The 20,485-nt window shown below is 35.8% G+C and overlaps 1 protein-coding gene across 2 annotated transcripts in view; it reads left to right on the top strand.

Moving 5' to 3' along the window:
* Positions 1 to 10,149: 10,149 nt before the first annotated feature.
* Positions 10,150 to 20,485, top strand: part of c11orf53.L (chromosome 11 open reading frame 53 L homeolog) — a 46,400-nt gene continuing 36,064 nt past the window's right edge. The window contains exon 1 of one of the 2 annotated variants that reach the window (XM_018225902.2): positions 10,150 to 10,344. In XM_018225902.2, coding sequence (XP_018081391.1) covers positions 10,335 to 10,344 — 10 coding nt within the window. In that variant the 5' untranslated portion in view covers positions 10,150 to 10,334. Of the gene's footprint in view, positions 10,345 to 19,582; positions 19,788 to 20,485 lie in introns of those variants that run through there. The other variant, XM_041569282.1, reaches the window with a different exon arrangement.

A 20,485-nucleotide genomic window follows, 5' to 3' on the forward strand; every position in this document is an offset into this window, starting at 1 on the left:
CATTCTTTTTCCATGAAGTATAATTATGCATAGCCAACATATTTATCTCTGTCTTAATGCAATTTGGATTTGCAGTTCTTGGCATCAGACTGTAGATATCAAGCATTCTTAAATATTTCTCTAAAATTCTTTTCTTATCACTCATTTGCATTTGCCGTGAATATCAATCAGCAAAAAAGTTATAAGCTGTCATTTTAAAAACCTCAGAAGTGCTCTAGTTTTCATAAACGGCAGTTATTTAAAGTAACTAAGTTAATTAGAACTTTTTTTAAAAAATATTTGGGGTTATGCAATAAATGGCACTAAGTTTGCCCAAGGGCAATAACTCATAGCAACCAATCAGCAGGTAGCGTTTACTGGTCACCTGTTTAAAAGCTAACATCTTATTGGTTACTATGGGTTACTGCTTCTGGGCAAACTTAATGCCTTTTATTACATATGGGGGTATGTGTGTTCTCCTCATATTTGTGTGGGTTTCTTCTTGTAACATTGGTTTTATCTCACACTCCTAAGGGTTAGTTCACACAGGGCATTTTGGGGAGATTTGGTCGCCTGGCGACTAATCGCCTTGTTTTTGCAGCGACCAATCTCCCCACTTTGGGCGACTTCGAAAAACGAACCACCGCGTGTGAATAGCGCCGGCATTTTTTTTCATTTTAGCCGGCGCAGGAACAGGGAAGGCATTTGGGGTGATTAGTCGCCACAAAAACGAGGCAATTAGTCGCTAGGTGATCGAATCTCCCCAAAATGCCCTGTGTGAACAAACCCTTAAACATACAGACAGGTTAGGTGGTTCCTAATAACATAGACCCTACTGTGTGTCTAAGGGGTATATTTATCAAAGAGTGAAGTTAATAGTGAAGTTCCGCCACTAGAGTGAAATTCTGCCACTTCCCATTAATTTCTATGGGGTTTTTAAAGGCGCATTTATCAAAGGGTGAAATTTCACTTTCACCCATTGATAAATACGCCTTTCAAAATCCCATAGAAATGAATGGAGAGCTGCGGAATTTCACTCTAGTGGTGGAACTTCACTCTTTGATAAATTTACCCCTAAGGGGCCGATTCACTGAGGGGCCGATTCATCAATAGTCGAATATCGAGGGTTAATTAACCCTCGATATTCGACTGGGAACTAAAATCGTTCGACTTCGAATATCGAATCGATCGATCGATCGAATCGAACGATTCGAAGGATTTTAATCCAACAATCGAAGGAAAATCCTTCGATCAAAAAATCACAGGACCTTCCCCATAGGCTAACATTGACTTCGGTAGGTTTTATCTACCGAAGTAGGTGGTCGAAGTATTTTTTAAAGAGACAGTACTTCGATTATCGAATGGTCGAATAGTCGAACGATTTTTACTTCGAATCGTTCGAATCGTTCGAATCGTTCGAATTCGAACGAATTTAACCAATTCGATGGTCGAAGTACCCAAAAAATACTTCGAAATTCTACGTTTTTTACATTCGAATTCTTCACTCGAATTTTGTAAATCTGCCCCTAAGGGTCGAATATTGAGGGTTAATTAACCCTCGATATTCGACTAGGAATTAAAATCCTTCGACTTTGAATATCGAAGTCGAAGGCTTTAGCACAGATAGTTTGATCAAACGATCGAAGGATAATTCCTTCGATCGAACGATAAAATCCTTCGAATCGAACGATTCGAAAGGATTTTAATCCAACGATCGAAGGAATATCCTTCAATCAAAAAAAGTTAGGCAAGCCTATGGGGACCTTCCCCATAGGCTAACATTGACTTCGGTAGCTTTTAGATGGCGAACTAGGGGGTCAACTTTTTTTTAAAGAGACAGTATATCGAATGGTCGAATAGTCGAACGATTTTTACTATGAATCCTTCGATTCAAAGTCGTAGTCGTAGTCGAAGTAGCCCATTCGATGGTCGAAGTAGCCCAAAAAAACTTCGAAATTCAACGTTTTTTTACTTCGAATCCTTCACTCTAAGTTAGTGAATCGGCCCCTAAATGTGATAGGGACCTTAGATTATAAGCTCCTCTGGGGCATGGACTGGTGTAAATGACATATCATTTCTAATCAGTGAATAGGACATCATCATATAAATAAAGAATGATGATAATAAAAATTTATGTATAATTCATTATAATACACAAAAGCCATGAATATCCTGTAAATTATATCCTTATAAACGGTGAGTTCTGATGTCATCAGTTATAAACGGTGAGTTCTGATGTCATTTCTGTCACATGACTCACTTAAATTTGTGTATTATAATAAATAAAGTACCCCCAGTTGCAAAATATAAGGATATTAGAAGTTACCTCGGAGTTCCATGACCTGTATAAAAACACTCGGCCTTCGGCCTCATGTTTTTATATGGTCATGAAACTCCTCGGTAACTGATAATATCCTTATATTTTACAAGAGGGGGTACTTTATTCACTATATAATAAACACTATATAATACACAAAAGCCATGAATATCCTGTAAATTATATCCTTATAAACGGTGAGTTCTGATGTCATCAGTTATAAACGGTGAGTTCTCATGTCATTTCTGTCACATGACTCACTTAAATTTGTGTATTATAATAAATAAAGTACCCCCAGTTGCAAAATATGAGGATATTAGAAGTAACCTCGGAGTTCCATGACCTGTATAAAAACACTCGGCCTTCGGCCTCGTGTTTTTATATGGTCATGAAACTCATCGGTAACTTATAATATCCTTATATTTTACAAGAGGGGGTACTTTATTCACTATATATATAATACAGATATATGGTCTGTTATCCGGAAATCTGTTATCCAGAAAGATCCAAATTACAGTCCCATAGACTCCATTTTATCGAAATCATCCACATTTTTAAAAATGATTTCCTTTTTCTCTGCACTAATAAAACAGTACCGTGTACTTGATCCAAACTAAGATGTAATTAATCCTTATTGGAAGCAAACCCAGTCTATTATAGGGTGTCATTTGTCCCCAGTACATTTTGTCGACATAAATACATTCTACTGTATATACAAAAATATCCCGGTACACTGAATGAATGTCTTTCAGGATAAATATGTAATTGTGGCCATATACACTGGTAAAAAAAAAGTATATTGTATGACTAAAAAGACAGCTCTCCATTTAATGGAGGTCTTTGTTCAGTAATATTCAGTAATATTATTCTAATATTATGTTACATTTAGGGGTCATATTTTTAAAGCTGTGCAAAAAAGTGGTACAGGTATAGATACAATATTCACAGCGCTTGGTTGTGTAGAAACCTGAAAAGCAGAGTGAAAAAGCAGTATGTCTAGTAACTTATATAGAAAACAACAAAGTACTAGACTCGCTGCAGTACTGCTTTCTTCTCACAGTCTTCAAAGAAGTCTGAATGAAGTCTATTTTCTTTTATCATTTTGGAGCATATTTCAGCAGAACTCTGGCACAGATTCTTTAATAAAATGTCCACAAAAAATGTACTCATGTATGGAAGATACAGTAAATACTGCACACAAAGCCTTTACATACAGAATAAAAGCCAGCTCAGCATTTGTTTAAACACAATATCTGCATCTTTATAAATGGATATGTAGTGCTATAGTAAACTGCTTTGTATTTAGCAGTTTTAGCTACTCCTTTGTGGGCTGATACCACAGATGAGCTCTATTTGTCAGGGGCAAGCCCTCACAGCAGGGTGGAGGCAGGGTTTAATGTAACTGTAACTGTGTGCAATGCACAAGAGATTGGGCGCCAGTAGTTTTATTTTGCTTAAACAATAAACGGAGTTTATTAACCAAAACCAGAGTTCACAATGGAGCATGGAACATACAGTAACACATAGATCAATCAATGTAACAAGGTATACTCACTGTATTAAACATAGAAATACTCTCTGCAAAGTAAAGAGTACACGTAGAGAACTAGGCAGTATGTCAGAAGGTATTTCCCCAATCTTCAGGATTACCTTAGGTGGAACTCAGAAGACTATATACTTCCCTGAGCCTAACACTTAGGCCCTATTATGGGGTCAGTAATGCCCGGGATCTTAATCCCTCTAATATCCTCGTCGGAGCTTTGAGCTGCTCAACTACATACCCTATCTATCACTCCTAGGGGCCGATTCATGAAGCTCGAGTGAAGGATTCGAATGAAAAAAATTTGAATTTCGAAGTATTTTTTTGGTACTTCGACCATCGAATTGGTTAAATTCGTTCGAATTCGAAAGAAATCGAACGAATCGAACGAAAAATCGTTCGACTATTCGACCATTCGATAGTCAAAGTACTTCCCCTTTAAAAAAAACTTCGACCCTTTACTTCGGCAGGTAAAACCTACCGAAGTCAATGTTAGCCTATGGGGAAGGTCCCCATAGGCTTGCCTGTGATTTTTTGATCGAAGGATTTTCCTTCGATCGTTGGATTAAAATCCTTCGAATCGTTCGATTCGAAGGATTTAATCGTTCGATCGAACGAAAAATCCTTCGATCGATCGATCGCAGGATTAGCGCTAAATCCTTCGACTTCGATATTCGAAGTCAAAGGATTTCAATTCGAGGGTCGAATTTCGAAGTATTTTTAACTTCGAAATTCGACCCTTAATGAATCTGCCCCCTAGAGTGATCTATTAAAGGGTATAACTATCACTTCCTATACTCAGGCTGAGTCCACCACCCCTAACCTCTGTGGCCTAACAGAGGAAAGGTTCAGCAGCAATGGCCCTGACCTCATGGTTTTCAAGCCTGGTTTTTCTAGCATCCACTAAGAGAACTGCAGGGATTACATAAGTACAAAGCCCCCATAAGGACCCACTTAGGCGTCAATATCACTAAGAATGTGCCTGTCAACAAAGAGTAAGGGTGTCTAAATTTTCACATCCCTACAGATATTATATAATATGCCAGTTTTAATTTATAAATTGGTTTGGTGTAAATGGAATACCCAGTTAATAAATCAGACCTTAAGCTTTTTTTGTAATTTTTACATCTACATCTCATTAGTAAGGCTTTACAGCTATAGTATCATACAGGTATGGGATCTATTATCCAGAACCCATTATTCAGAAAGCTCTGAATTACAGAAAGGCCATCTCTCAAAGACTCAATTTTATCCAAATAATTCAAATGTTTAAAAATGATTTCCTTTTCCTTTGTAATAATAAAACAGTACCTTGTATTTGATCCAAATTAAGATATAATTAATCCTTATTGAAAGCAAAACCAGCCTATTGGATTCATCTATGATCTTCTAGTAGACTTAAGGTATGAAGATCCAAATTAGAGAAAAATCCGTTATCCAGAAAATACCAGGTCCTTAACATTCTGGAAAACATGTCCCATACCCGTATATTCATTTTATTCTAATTTATTGGAATTTATTCCAGTCTGCTGTTGTTTTATTGGTCATCATAGAAATATAAATAGTATACAAACTTGCCAAAGCTTCATGGTTGTTTTTTGTGCAAGATGCACTCACAGAATATACCTGCACTTTCTTAGCAAGTGATTATATTTTATCCATCAGAAAGGGGAAATACGTGTCCATTACAAATGTATTGTTTCACATTACATTAGGGAAAGCCTCGATTTAAATTCTTTTAATTCTGTTGTAAGACCCCTAACAGTAAATAAATAGATACATCGTGTAGAAGACTTGGAAACCATGCACCAAATACTGATTTCCAACAGTAGAAAAAAATATTTGCATAGAGGATTGATTTAGACTGTCATCCAACCATAATAACCACCCTCCTTCACAATTGTAGTGTATTGACATGGCCTGCAGGGTGTACACAGGAATGAGCCATTAAGGTCTATTTAAACAGTATGTCATAGCATGGACTATCTAAACATTATATTGAGCAGATGAGACTTCAGATGATTCTTTCAGGTAGATGGAAAATGGGCCTGATCCAGTCTATCTTTGGAGCTTTATGCAAAGCAAAGGATTACCTCCAACAGAAAGTAATTTAAGACATGGCGATAATTAATTACGGGCAGATGGGGGAATATAGCAAATGGCATGACTGTAAACTAGAATTCAGCAAGGCTTGTGAATATTTTTGCACTTATTTGGCTTCTAGTTTTACTTTATACAACATAATCATAAACTTTTCTCTGCATTGCCTCCCCCCCATTATTGTGCTGATGCTATGTATATCGCTTCTTAATGGCTTCCAATTACACAAACCATCCAACAACACAGACCATATCTTTTTTATGACACCTTTGAAATAACTTTTAGCATGATGTAGTGTGTGATATTCTGAGACAATTTGCAATTGGTTTTCATTTTTTATTATTGAAGGTTTTTGAGTTATTCAGCTTTTTATTCAGCAGCTCTTCAATTTGCATCTTAAGCAACTAGGGACCAAATTACCCTAGCAACCATGCATTGATTTGAATAAGAGACTGGAATATGAATAGGAGAGGGCCTGAATAGAAGGATCAGGTAATAAATACTGAAACATTAAAGAGATACTGTCATGGGAAAAAATAAATTTTTCAAAATGTATCAGTTAATAGTGCTGCTCCAGCAGAATTCTGCACTGAAATCCATTTCTCAAAAGAGCAAACAGATTTTTTTATATTCAGTTTTGAAATCTGACATGGGGCTAGACATATTGTCAATTTCCCAGCTACCCCAAGTCATGTGACTTGTTCTCTGATAAACTTCGATCACTCTTTACTGCTGTACTGCAAGTTGGAGTGATATCACCCCCTCCCTTTCCCCCCCCCCAGCAGCCAAACAAAAGAACAATGGGAAGGTAACCAGATAGCAGCTCCCTAACACAAGATAACAGCTGCCTGGTAGATCTAAGAACAACACTCAATAGTAAAAACCCATGTCTCACTGAGACACATTCAGTTACATTGAGAAGGAAAAATAGCAGCTTGCCAGAAAGCATTTCTCTCCTGAAGTGCAGGCACAAGTCACATGACCAGGGGCAGCTGGGAAATTGACAAAATGACTAGCCCCATGTCAGATTTCAAAATTGAATATAAGAAATCTGTTGCTCTTTTGAGAAATGGATTTCAGTGCAGAATTTTGCCGGAGCAGCACTATTAACTGATGTGTTTTGAAAAAAAAATTTTTTTTTCCCATGACAGTATCCCTTTAAGAATAAGCGAGGCGGTCTCACCAAGTAATTTTTAATTTAGTACCTCTTGTAGATGGTATTGTTCTCAAATACAGACAAGTTGGTTAAAGGAGTTATTTCATAGTTAGAAACATTTGCCAATACTGACATTTGTCCAGTTGAATGTTTAAAAAAATCTATTAATGTTTGGCCTGATCGTCCAGGCTCACTTTTTGTTCATACAGACGTGTCCTTTTTATCAAGATTCTAATTTTCTCATGTCTTGCAAATGTGTTTAAAGCAGTTAAATATTCCTGGGGATCAAGTAAAATGTCATTCCTTTAGGACAGAAACTGCAACTCAGTAGTTTGGGGGCTGAAGAAAGACATTATTAAAAATATACGTAGGTGGGCAGTTCATTGAAAAGAATTTCGATCATTGGACATTCTCAAGGGAGAACATATTGTAAGAACTTTCGTTTGATGAAAAACCAAATTCCACACATGATGAATGGGACTCTGTGGAAATAGATTGGATAACCTTATCTCTGTAGTTTTGCAAATGGTTACTAAATTGGGTTTTCCAGATATTGTTATTGTTCATTTGGAGGTTAATGACTTGGAAAAATTCAGGTTGATTGATTTGATGAGGCAACTAAAGCATGTATTAGGGATGTAGCGAACTGTTCGCCGGCGAACTAGTTCGCGCGAACTTCGACTGTTCGCGTCCGCTGCAAGTTCGCGAACGTCGCGCGACGTTCGCCAATAGGTGTTCGCGTCAAAATCGTTCGACCATTCGACCATTCGATCGCTAAAATCGAACGATTTTCGTTCGATTCGAACGAAAATCGTTCGATCGAACGATTAAAATCCTTCGATCGTTCGAATCGAACGATTTTCGGATGTTCGAAGTTCGCGAACAGTTCGCGAACTGTTCGCATTTTTTGCCGGCGTTCGCGAACACATACTCGGCGGTTCGCTACATCCCTAGCATGTATTAGCTCAGATCCGCTTGCTATTACCAGATGTATTTGTATTTATCATTTGGTCAGAAATCATTAGCAGATTGATTTGGTTATCAGGCAGGTTTAGACCTCTGGAAAAATGTCAGCAAAAAAACACCTTGTAAAATGAGCTAAGTCACTGAATGTTCTGGTTTATAGACACAGAGACTTAGGGGGTTATTTATTAAAGTCTGAATGCCAAAAACTTATGAAATTTATGGTTTTAAAAGTCCGAATAAAAAAGTTCTCCAACTCAGACCTGCCGAGTTCATGTAGAAGTCATAGATATCCTGATCTGCTCTGGGTTTCGTGAAATAATTCGAATAGTTTGTGGATTTCAGGCAAAAATCCGAAAAATCTGAGTTTTCAGGCAACAAATCGTATGATTCAAATTTTTTCATGATTTTTTTATTTTTTTTCCCACGCAGGAAATTTTCGAAAGAATGTATTAATAGGAAATAGGAAAAAACTTGTGGGTATTTGGTCACAGTAGCTTTCAGAAAATAACAAGAAGATAAATAACCCCCTTAAAGTCATTGGAAACAGGTCAATATATTAAAGATGGCATTTGCTTTTCAGATATCAGCATGGATATCTTCAACAATGGTTTGCAATCAGCTATTGAACGAGCATTGTTTATGGAGGAATGTCAAGTTTATTTTGAGGTTACAAATGAGCTTGACTTGGTGAAAGTTCACATAACATCAGTACCAAAAGTAAGGAGTTAAGATAGTCTGATGGAGTTAATCTAAGAAGGTTCTGGTCAGGATGCTCAAAGAATGGTTTATTTAAGTTGTTTAAGGAATTAATTAAATATAGTGCTACAGCCTGCTTCCTCCACAAAATTCCTAATTAATCATTTACCTGTATTATTTTGTTCTGCTCTACCTTCCCCGTGTGTTAATTCCTGTGTACTAGCAATAATAAACAAACATCAAATATATGATGTTTGTAGAAATGATATTATTGCTCCAATTGCATAGGGATGGGCGAATTTGACCCATTTCGCCAACAATTAGCCGGAGGCAAAATGTCGCCGATGCCCATTTGACGCGCGTCTATTTTTAATTTTACGTGCGCCGCCATACAAGTCTATGGGCGTCATTTCCGCAGCAAAACAAGCCGAAAAAATTCACCCATCTCTAACAGCTCATTTAATTCAATGACAATTTTATGAATATATATATAGCATGAGAATGCTGGAAATATGAGGCAATTTCTGGCATTTTGTTATCAAATAAAATCAAAAATACACATCCATAAAAATCATTCCGATGCACTGACCTGAGTGTGTGCATATGTGTGTGCATATCAATTATTCACAATTTCTGTAATGCCTTCATGGCTTTAGTGTAATATTACTCTGTTTAACAGAAAATTGATGTGAAAATATAATAACTTATAACATTCTTATTCTACAGGTGCATATAACTATATATATATATATATAGATATATATAGATATATATATATATATATATATATAGATATATATATATATATATATATATATATATATATATAGATATATATATATATATATATATATATATATATATATATATATATATATATATATATATATACAATTACAAGAGTCCTCAGCACTCAACCTAGTATCAGTATATTTAAGACAGAGACATTTTGTGCATACTGCTACTAAAAAATGCCTTACCCTTTAAACAAAACAGGGATTGTTTGTCCATATATTGCAATATATTTAAGCTGGCCAACTACGTCAAAGTCATCCCATATCTGGCCAGTCCTATGCTCAATTTTCATCTGATTCATTAAGAATTCTATAGTTTTTTTATACAAAGTACTTGAAGAGTTACTTTAACACATTTCCCTAATTTTACATAATTTTTTCCTGGTCCCCCAAAAAACATAAAATGGGGGTTCTATTGTATAGATACAGATATATTAAATCAAATATATATTTTGAAAACATTTTTGTTGGTGTTTCCATCTATTTATACAGAATAGCTTGTCTAGGAGATCTATGCACATTGGAACAAGGATAATAGTCTGCACTGACAATGCAAATCATGGAGGCATACAAGCGAAAGAGTATTTGCATGTAAACAAATAAGGGAAAAAGTCACTTGGACACATCACAGGCTGTGAAAAATGTCCCTTTTCTCCCCACCTCTGTACAAAACAATATGAACACAACATATTCACAGTTTGTAAACTGCTGGTTGCGGGGAAAGGTTAGTGGAGAGGGAGAGCTTGGTCATCTAAGTGACTGACGACTCCAATAACAGGGACCAACATGGAAACAGGTAAGTCTGGCACATGCACAATACTGGGCACTGAGCTTTGGTGACTGGGAATTTACTGTGGGTTAAAACACAGGATTGTATGAGGTATGAGTTCACCCTGTATTGCTATTTAAGCATTGTAGTTACATTCATATGAAATTTGGTACATTCTACCACTGATTTATAAATATATACAGGAATGGGATGTGTTATGCATGAAATTAAACAGTACCTTGATCCCAATGAAGATAGAATTAATCCTTATTGGAGGCAGAACAATCCTATTGGGTTTAATTAATGTTTAAATTATTTTTTAGTAGACTGAAGGTACAGTGAGCCTTTGAGTAAATGCCCCATGAGGCACAAAACGCGTTAGGATGTTTATATCCTAATAAATGATTTTTCAACTGTAGCTGTGGCTGGCTTTGTGGACCTTCCATTGGCTCGTATTGCATAAAAGTATAACGGTTTCCTTCATTTTAGCTTATGACCCTATTTTTATTCGCTATTGAAAGCAAGATCGGCCTTTCCCTTTCTGCTCTCTGCACTTATAACTGGAGTCTTGGCTGGAGAAGATCTGGATTGTACTACTGCTTTCAAAAGTCCAAACCAGCAGTGCACCACTTTTAATTGCGATTACATTTATAAATATATTTAAAACTATTGAAAATGTTTTATTGATGTATTGCAGGAAGTTGCTTTAATTATTTAAAATGTAATTGTTTCCATTTTTTAATGGCATTCTATTTTGAAAGTCAATACCAAAAAAATGCACAAAGCTACAGTATATGAAACTGACAGTTTGATCATTAAACTAAATTAAGAAAATAAGAAAATTAAGAAAATAATTTACACGCACTGTAAATTTGCAAACGATCTGGTTTTAAAGGAGAAGGAAAGGCATTGTACACTTGGGTTGCTAAATGTTAGGCACCCCCAAGTGATTGTATTGACTTACCTGAAACCCCGGGCCGGTGCTCCTATCAGCAGAAAACTGCACCGGCCCGGGGTTATACTAGTGAGCACCACGGAGTGATTCACTTCCGTCTTCTTCTTTCTTCGAATTTCCCAGGGCAAACGCATGCGCAGTTAAGGAAATAGATTACTTTTTCGTTAAAGTTCGGCTTTTCGTTGTACTGTGCATGCGCAGCTGCGCGAAGGAGGAAGATGGAAGAAGATCGCTCCGTGGTGCTCACTGGTATAATCCCGGGCCGGTGCAGTTTTCTGCTGATAGGAGCACCGTAAATAAAATCACTCGGGGTGCCTAAAATTTGGCACTCCCAAGTGTACGATGCCTTTCCTTCTCCGTTAGAGAGGTTATGTTAACTATTTGAGTTACACTATTGTCGGTGCTATTTATTTTATTATTAGTTTGTTTTTTTATTAATGTAAATAAATGTTTTCTATATCACATTTTTGCTGAACAGTTCCATGTACAGGTGCTGACTGCACTCAGCATGGTAAGACCATGCAAATACCATATACTGTATAGATGCTCTAGGTCAGTAATCAAGTGGTAATTAAGGGAGGAGTTATTTGTACTTTTTGTACAAATTATTTTTTTAAGTGTACTTATTGAAGCATGTCTCATTTCTGTGTCAGCACCTATTGTTATAACTTAAGAGGAAGGATGTCCATATGTAGAGATGGGAACTGCCAGCCACAGGGGGTGACATAACACAGTGAACACAACCAAGGAAGATACTGATCAGCTTTTATAATTCATTGAACGTGAGTGAAAGTGTAACTGGAAGACTTATTCTGGAAGATTTATTCATATTTTTCACAAACTGTTACATGAGACACATGCTATTAAGATATACATAGTTGCTTTATGTGCATGGCAAGTGGGTCCTACAAGTGTATATTTTTAAAGATTAATATGACAAAGTTAGAGATAGAAACCACTAGAAGTGCTAGACTCTTTTGTTATTTTAAAAAGGGGAAGCAACAAATCCACTATTTTGGATTCAGGTGAACCCCCAAATCCTTTGTGAAAGATTCTACTGAACCGAATCCAACCCCTAATTTGCATGGGCAAATCAGGGACTGGGATAAGGTTGCCTCCTTTTCTGGAAAAAAATTCCTATATATTTATCTTTTTTTCCTATTAGGATCAGGCCACATTGGATGTTTTGGGGAGATTCGGTCGCTGGGCAACTAATTGCCCCGTCTTTGCGGCGACCAATCTCCCCAAACACCTTCCCTCATTCTGCGCTGGCTAAAATTAAAAAACGCTGGTGCCAATCACACGCGGCGGTTCATTTACCGAAGACGCCCGAAGTTGCCTCACGAGGAAACTTCGGGCGACTTTGGAAAACGAATCAGAGAGATTGGTCCCCGCAAAGACGAGGCGATTAGTCGCCAGGCGACCAAATCTCCCCAAAACGCCCAGTGTGACATTACCCTTAATAACATTGGGATCAACCATCATTTTTACCGGCCAGGTGGCAACCCTAGACAGGGAGGGAAAAGAGAAACACACGTGTAAAAGGAAATTCTACTTCCATGGAAATATTAATGATTCAGAATCAGATTCAGTTTCAAATGTTGGTTTCTATGTATGCACTAGTATTACAATAAATAATTTGACCTGTTTTTTTTTATTAGTGGTCATTTTTTCTAATATGTATAGCATAAATATTTATATCAAAATATATTCACATATGATATTACCCACTCTTACATAATCTTTCCAGATATTTATATAGGGATTGAGTCATGCACATGTATGTGCCTAAGAATAGGGTATTGCTGGTAAGGGCAGTGGAAAAGGTTTTTTTTATACAACCTGGAGGTATCAACTGTCCATATGGAGAACTGTGACAGTAAAAATGCCCTTCCCCCTCAGCAGCCAATTCACATGGCTTCTTTGTATTGTCTAAATATGTTGTTTAAAGTAGAAAGCAGTGGAAAAAAATATTGAAAATGTAATTTAATCACAGTCAAAGATACTCATAAAAATAATTTTGGTAAAAAAGTCAAGCAATTGAATTGATGTACTTTAATCTTCAGAAAACTGATGTGTCAGAGTTGGAAATTGGTGTTATGAGTAAGGAGAAAAGTCCATTGGTATTTTTTTCATAGACACATCATGAGACGGTTACTATTGCCAGAGGAGAGAGGGGTTATGTACATTTAAAGGGATTCTGTTATTATTTTTATGATGTCGTTTTTAGTTCTAAATTACACTGTTTACACTGCAAATAATTCACTCTACAATATAAAATGTCATTCCTGAACCAGCAAGTGTATTTTTTTTAGTTGTAAATTGGTGTGTAGTCGGCCATCTCAGGTCATTTTGCTTGGTCATGTGCTTTCAGAGCCAGCGCCAGGACGGAAATGCTTTCTGGCAGGCTGTTGTTTCTCCTACTCAATGTAACTGAATGTGTCTTGGGACCTGGATTTTACTGTTGAGTGCTGTTCTACTAGGCAGCTGTTATCTTGTGTTAGGGAGCTGTTATCAGAGCACAAGTCACATGACTCGGGCAGCTGGGAAACTAACAACATGTCTAGCCCCATGTCAGATTTCAAAATTAAATATAAAAATATCTGTTTGCTTTTTTGAGAAACAGATTTCAGTGCAGAAGTATGTTGGAGCAGCGCTATTGACTGATGCATTTTGAAAAAAACATTTTTTCCTATGACAGTATCCTTTTAAGATCACGTAGATATCCCTGCATTAATTGTCAAACTGAATCTAAGCATTCAGATCAGGTCAAAGAATCGTTAAATAATCTATATAGGGAATTTGTGGAATGGTTTTTACATTTGTATCGAAATATATCACAGGTATGGGATCCGTTATCTGGACACCCATTATCCAGAAAGCTCTGAATTACGGAAAGGCCATCTCCGATAGACTCCATTTTATCCAAATAATCCAAATTTTTTAAAAATATTACCTATTTTTCTGTAATAATAAAACAGTACCTTGTACTTGATCCAAACTAAGATAACCTTTATTGGAAGCAAAATCAACCTATTGGGTTTATTTATGTTTACACAAGTTTCTAGTAGACTTAAGGTATGAAGATCCAAATTATGGAAAGATCCATTATCAGGAAACCCCCAGGTCCTGAGCATTCTGGATAACAGGTCCCATATCTCCATGTAATAAATAGTTATGTTGCCTGTTATACAAAATGCTCAGGTAACAGATCTTCCATAATTTGGGTCTTTATAATTTATGTCTACTAGAAAATCCTTTACACATTAAAAAATCCCAATAGACTGTTTTTGCCTCCGATAAGGATTAACTATATCTTAGTTTAGACCAAAGTCCAAGGTACTATTTTATTATAACAGAGAAAGAGGAAATCGTAATTGCATAATTTGGATAAAATTGAGTCTATGGGAGACGGCCTTCCTGTAATGCGGAGTGTATGCACTCTTACCAGATATTCCAAACAATTTTGGGTGCGTGGGTCAATATTGTTCAGATAAGATAATCAAAGGACTCGCACTCCAATTCCTTTTTCGTGAATAAACGTGTTAATTTATTTTTAGTTGCATTTTTCCAACGTTTCGGCCCACATAAATAAAGGCCCTAATGTGGGCCGAAACGTTGGAAAAATGCAACTAAAATAAATTAACACGTTTATTCACGAAAAAGGCGAAAAAGGAATTGGAGTGCGAGTCCTTTGATTATCTTATATATATATATATATATATATATATATATATATATATATATATATATATATATATATATATATATATATAGTCCAACACTCACAGCTCATTCCATCAGTTCAAAGTGGTAAAAAATCTTTATTCCACACTCACATCTACGCTTTTCAACCCTCACGGGGTCGTCATCAGGATGGCGACCCTGTGAGGGTTGAAACTCATAGATGTGAGTGTGAAATAAAGAATTTTTACCACTTTGAACTGATGGAATGAGCTGTGAGTGCTTTCTACTGTTGGACTGCATTACTTTTTGGTTAGAACCCAGCCGTGATATTTTTGAATGGAGAGTGCCGTTGGAGCTGTATATATATATATATATATATATATATATATATATATATATATATATATATATATATATATATATATATATATATATATATATATATATATATATATACTGTATTTATATATATATACTGTATTTATATATATACTGTATTTATATATGTGTATATATATATGTACAATATATACATTTCCCACTTGGACTATGTAATTAGATTGCTGGCAGCCATGACTACTATTAATTAAGCATTACACAAACAATTAATATTTCCTGATACTTTGGCTGATTTGGATGCAGTTTGCAATGGAGCCGTGCTGTCCTAAAGGGGATAAAGGCAGGGCTGAGCTGCTTCTAGAATTTAAATCCAGTGCAAGGTGCAGAGAGAAGCCTAAGAAACAGACAGAGGCACTCTCTGCATTTTGGTATGTGGTTATGGTAAACTACCCAAATAGTCCTCTTGTACTTGAATCTGGGGCATTTGTAAAGGACCATGAGCAAAACAATTTAGTAAATTCCTGCATGTTCCTAATGTAGGTATTTCCAAGTATTTAAATCAATTCACATTTAGAACAGTAGGCGGATCTGTCCATATCCCAAAATGATGCTATGGGGCCAGCCATAGTTTAGCCCTACTAGACAAAGGATATTTACTATTTCAGGTTGCCTAAATAGAAATATTTCCTTATTTATTTTCCTTTAGTCACCAAAGTAATTTCTCATAGAACTGAGATGAATGGCACCACTTCTATCACCAATAGATGGTGCTGTTTAGTTTAAGTTCATAGAGCTTTGCCTCTCCAGCTATAAGGCCATAATTCCCTTGGCTCACTTGCAAATCTGATAAAGCTCAAGTGGATTTCCTACTCCCCATATATTGTAGCAGCTGCTGCAGTTTTGGCACAGAGCATATCAAAAGTGCCATTGCATTCCAGCTGTTCTGTTCTGCTGTTGTGACATTTTGTATGAAGTGAATGTAAATGTACAGGTATAGGATTCATTATCCAGAAAGCTCCTACTTACGAGAAAGCCATCTCCCACAGACTCCATTTTATCCAAATAATCCAAATTTTTAAAAATGATTTCCTTTTTATCTGTAATAATGAAACACTACCTTCTATTTCATCCAAACTAAGATGTAAACTAAGATGTAATTAAAGGGATTGTTCACCTTTAAGATAACTTTTAGTATGATGTAGTGAGTGATATTCTTAGACAATTTGCAATTGGTTTTCATTTTCTATTATTGAAGGTTTTTGAGTCTTTTTATTCAGCAGCTCTTCAATTTGCATCTTAAGCAATCTGGTAACTAGGGTCCAAATTACCCTAGCAACCATGCACTGATTTGAATAAGAGACTGGAATATTAATAGGAGAGGGCCTGAATAGAAGAATCAGTAATAAAGAGTAACAATTAAAATACATTTGTAGCCTTACAGAGCATTTGTTTTTTTAGAAGGGAGTCAGCGACACCCATTTGAAAGCTGCAAAAAGTCAGAAGAAACAAGGCAAAAAAATAGAAAAAATAAATAATCAAAACCAATTGAAAAGTTGCTTAGAATTTGCCATTCTATAACATAATAAAAGTTAAAAGGTGAACAATCCCTTTAATCCTTACTGGAGACAAAAGCAGTCTATTGGATTTATTTAATGTTTAAATTATTTTCAAGTAGATTTAAGGTATGAAGATCCAAATTATCTAAAGATCCATTATCTGGAAAACTCCAGGTCACGATCATTCTGGATAACAGGTCCCATACTAGTATATACAATACTCGTTTATCACATATTTGTCGTCGTATTTTATCACATATAAAGAGACTCTCTGCACAAAAACTGTTCTTTTGCATAATGAATTATACATTTTCATTGGCTCTCAAGGTATTTGTAAATGTAATTGCTACTGATATCTGAGTATCGGACTCCTGAAACAAAATAGCAGAAGGCAGCTGATTAACAGACCTGTGACTTCTGCTACATTGTAAGTCAAAAAATGTTGTTTAGCCTAATGGAAGGCTTATAATTGTAAGCAACATTCCCATGTACATACTAACACATTATTGATGGTTTTAACATTATTTGTAAATGTAACTGGTATTGACAGCAGAATCAGTATTTTCCTTGCTTCGCTGCATTATTCTGTCAGTTCTGACTATTTAAACAATGTAGCAGAAGCCAGATGATTAACAAATCTGTGTGTGAACTGGAGTATGAAATAAGCAAGAGGTCACATTTCATAGGACAGGATACAAAGTGGCATAGATCATTTGGGGGGAAAAAAATAAGGTCCATTAAGTTCAACCCAATGGAATGAACCCCAATGCACATAAATACACATACAGTAATTACTGTATATAGGCCTGTCTATACACTCACATATATATATATATATAAACTATAATATATATATATATATATATATATATATATATATATATATATATATATATATATATATATATATAGATAGATAGATAGATAGATAGATATAGATATATATATATATCCTTGAAAAAAGTCCCAACAGGGACCGAAACGTTTGATAATGATGCAATAAAAGATCATTTGTCTTACATCAAAGGGAGTGCTGGTCTATAAAACATTGATATATATATATATATATATATATATATATACAGCAACAAAAAACCGCACACACAGGCCTTTTCAAAGGTGCAAAATCCAAAAATGATGTTTATTCCAACGTTTCGGCTATTCACTTAAGCCGTCATCAGGACTTAAGTGAATAAGCCGAAACGTTGGAATAAACATCATTTTTGGATTTTGCACCTTTGAAAAGGCCTGGTTGTGCGGTTTTTTGTTGCTGTATACATGTTCTGTTATAACCAGCACCTAGGCATTAACGATTGTTTTGAGTGCACCAGTATTTGGACTATATATATATATATATATATAATATCAAAACAGGGAGGTTGTGGGAGCACTCTAAAGGCTTTAAAGTATATATATAAGTATAATAAATGCTATTGCATATGTACCCAAAACAGGGGTTATTTTGTTACAAAGTTATGATCATAAAATTGATAAGCCACCATACCACGTCAAGGTAAACCCCGAATGGCGGTCCCTAACTTGTTTTATATTTTGTGTGCATTTTAGCATTACCTGTAATCAATGTCCATTGAACGCTGTTTTTTCACTGAGGGCTAAATCCTCCCCAGCCAGCAATCAGGCTTTTAAAGGAGAGATATTCCCAAAACAAACGCCCAATTTTAAAAGCATAGGATCAACACTAGTTTAAAGGGGGGGTATGGGGTGCTACAACCACTGAAGCTATGCCACAGCTCCTGGCTAAATATACAATATCAAAACAGGGGGGTTGTGGGAGCACTCTAAAGGCTTTAAAGTATCTATATAAGTATAATAAATGCTATTGCATATGTACCCAAAACAGGGGTTATTTTGTTACAAAGTTATGATCATAAAATTGATAAGCCACCATACCACGTCAAGGTAAACCCCGAATGGCGGTCCCTAACTTGTTTTATATTTTGTGTGCATTTTAGCATTACCTATAATCAATGTCCATTGAACGCTGTTTTTTCACTAAGGGCTGTTTTTTCACTAAGGGCTAAAGCCTGATTGCTGGCTGGGGAGGATTTAGCCCTCAGTGAAAAAACAGCGTTCAACGGACATTGATTACAGGTAATGCTAAAATGCACACAAAATATAAAACAAGTTAGGGACCGCCATTCGGGGTTTACCTTGACGTGGTATGGTGGCTTATCAATTTTATGATCATAACTTTGTAACAAAATAACCCCTGTTTTGGGTACATATGCAATAGCATTTATTATACTTATATATACTTTAAAGCCTTTAGAGTGCTCCCACAACCCCCCTGTTTTGATATTATATATATATATATATATATATATATATATATATATATATATATATATATATATATATATATATATATATATATATTGATACCTATACTAAACTAACTGTAGATGATAAGATCACAATAGCCTTGGATATTATATTTGTTCAGAAGAAGTCATGAAAGCCATTCTTAAAGGCATAGGTTAGTAGTTATAAAGGTTGTATGCAAATACTGGAATTCAGCCTGAAAAACTGTATAGCTAAAGGGCTTCCCTTTCTATAAAGTCCATCCATAGGTTGTTCTTAAAATATGACCTACAGGTAACCCTCTTCACCTGAAGGTGCTCTAACTGTGGGAAGCACCTGTGATATGCCTTCAGGCACTTCTTTAAACAGTTGTGGAGACAAGATGCATGTGGCCTGAAGCTGTTTAGGCAGTTAGGCTATGTAGTAATTAGGGGAGCAAATACAAGGCTCTTTATCTGCCTTCACCTGAGGTGAAAAATGGAAATCCGTCCCTTCTTCTTCTTCTCCTATCATAGCCTACAGTGCTTTATAGGCAGTAATCCCTTTAGTCCACCAACGGTAGCTTTATCAGATACAGCTGTAAGGATGTGATCTAAACACAGTCAAAGCAGGTGAGATTACATTTAGTAGACATGTACTTTATGATAGTGATCAGTTATAGAATATTACAGATTTGGACGTTTTCATGCATATCAGAATCACTTGTACTAATGAAATTTCAATTAAAATTTAATTTAATATGATTAGAAAATATAGTCGCCTTCATTCAGTTATCAGTTTTTTTCTTGGTCTTGTAAAACTGGTAGATTTGATGTAAGGAGGTAGGGTGACAGATCTTTATCAGTCTGTTAAGAATGATTGATTGTTTGGGACCTTGTTTGGGATGTTGTCTACAACAGCCAAGGAAATGTAGGCTTGTTGGGAATGATAATGCACATAAACGCTAGCCAATGTGCCTAGACTTTTGTTAGGGCCAGATTTATTTAGAATTTCTAGTTTTTTATGGCCAAAACTGTCAAATTCGAATAGGGAACTGTTAAAATTCAGTTAGACTAATTGTAGTTGGTCAGATTTTGAGTTCATGGGAGTTCATGGGAGTTTAAAATAATTCCCATGAACTCGAAATTCGACCCTTAATAAATCTGCCCCTTATTTTCTATGGACAGCTGGAGGTCAATTTATACAGTTAATTTCATTTTTGATTTCTACTTCAAGGCTATTGTGTTTATGGAATTACATACATATAGCAAGCCCAGTATGTGCTGAGCATTCACCAGGGTTATATCCTCAATCAGGTTTAGTAAAACCA

This window comes from Xenopus laevis, chromosome 7L (genome assembly GCF_017654675.1).
Source record: "Xenopus laevis strain J_2021 chromosome 7L, Xenopus_laevis_v10.1, whole genome shotgun sequence".
Classification (NCBI taxonomy): domain Eukaryota; kingdom Metazoa; phylum Chordata; class Amphibia; order Anura; family Pipidae; genus Xenopus; species Xenopus laevis.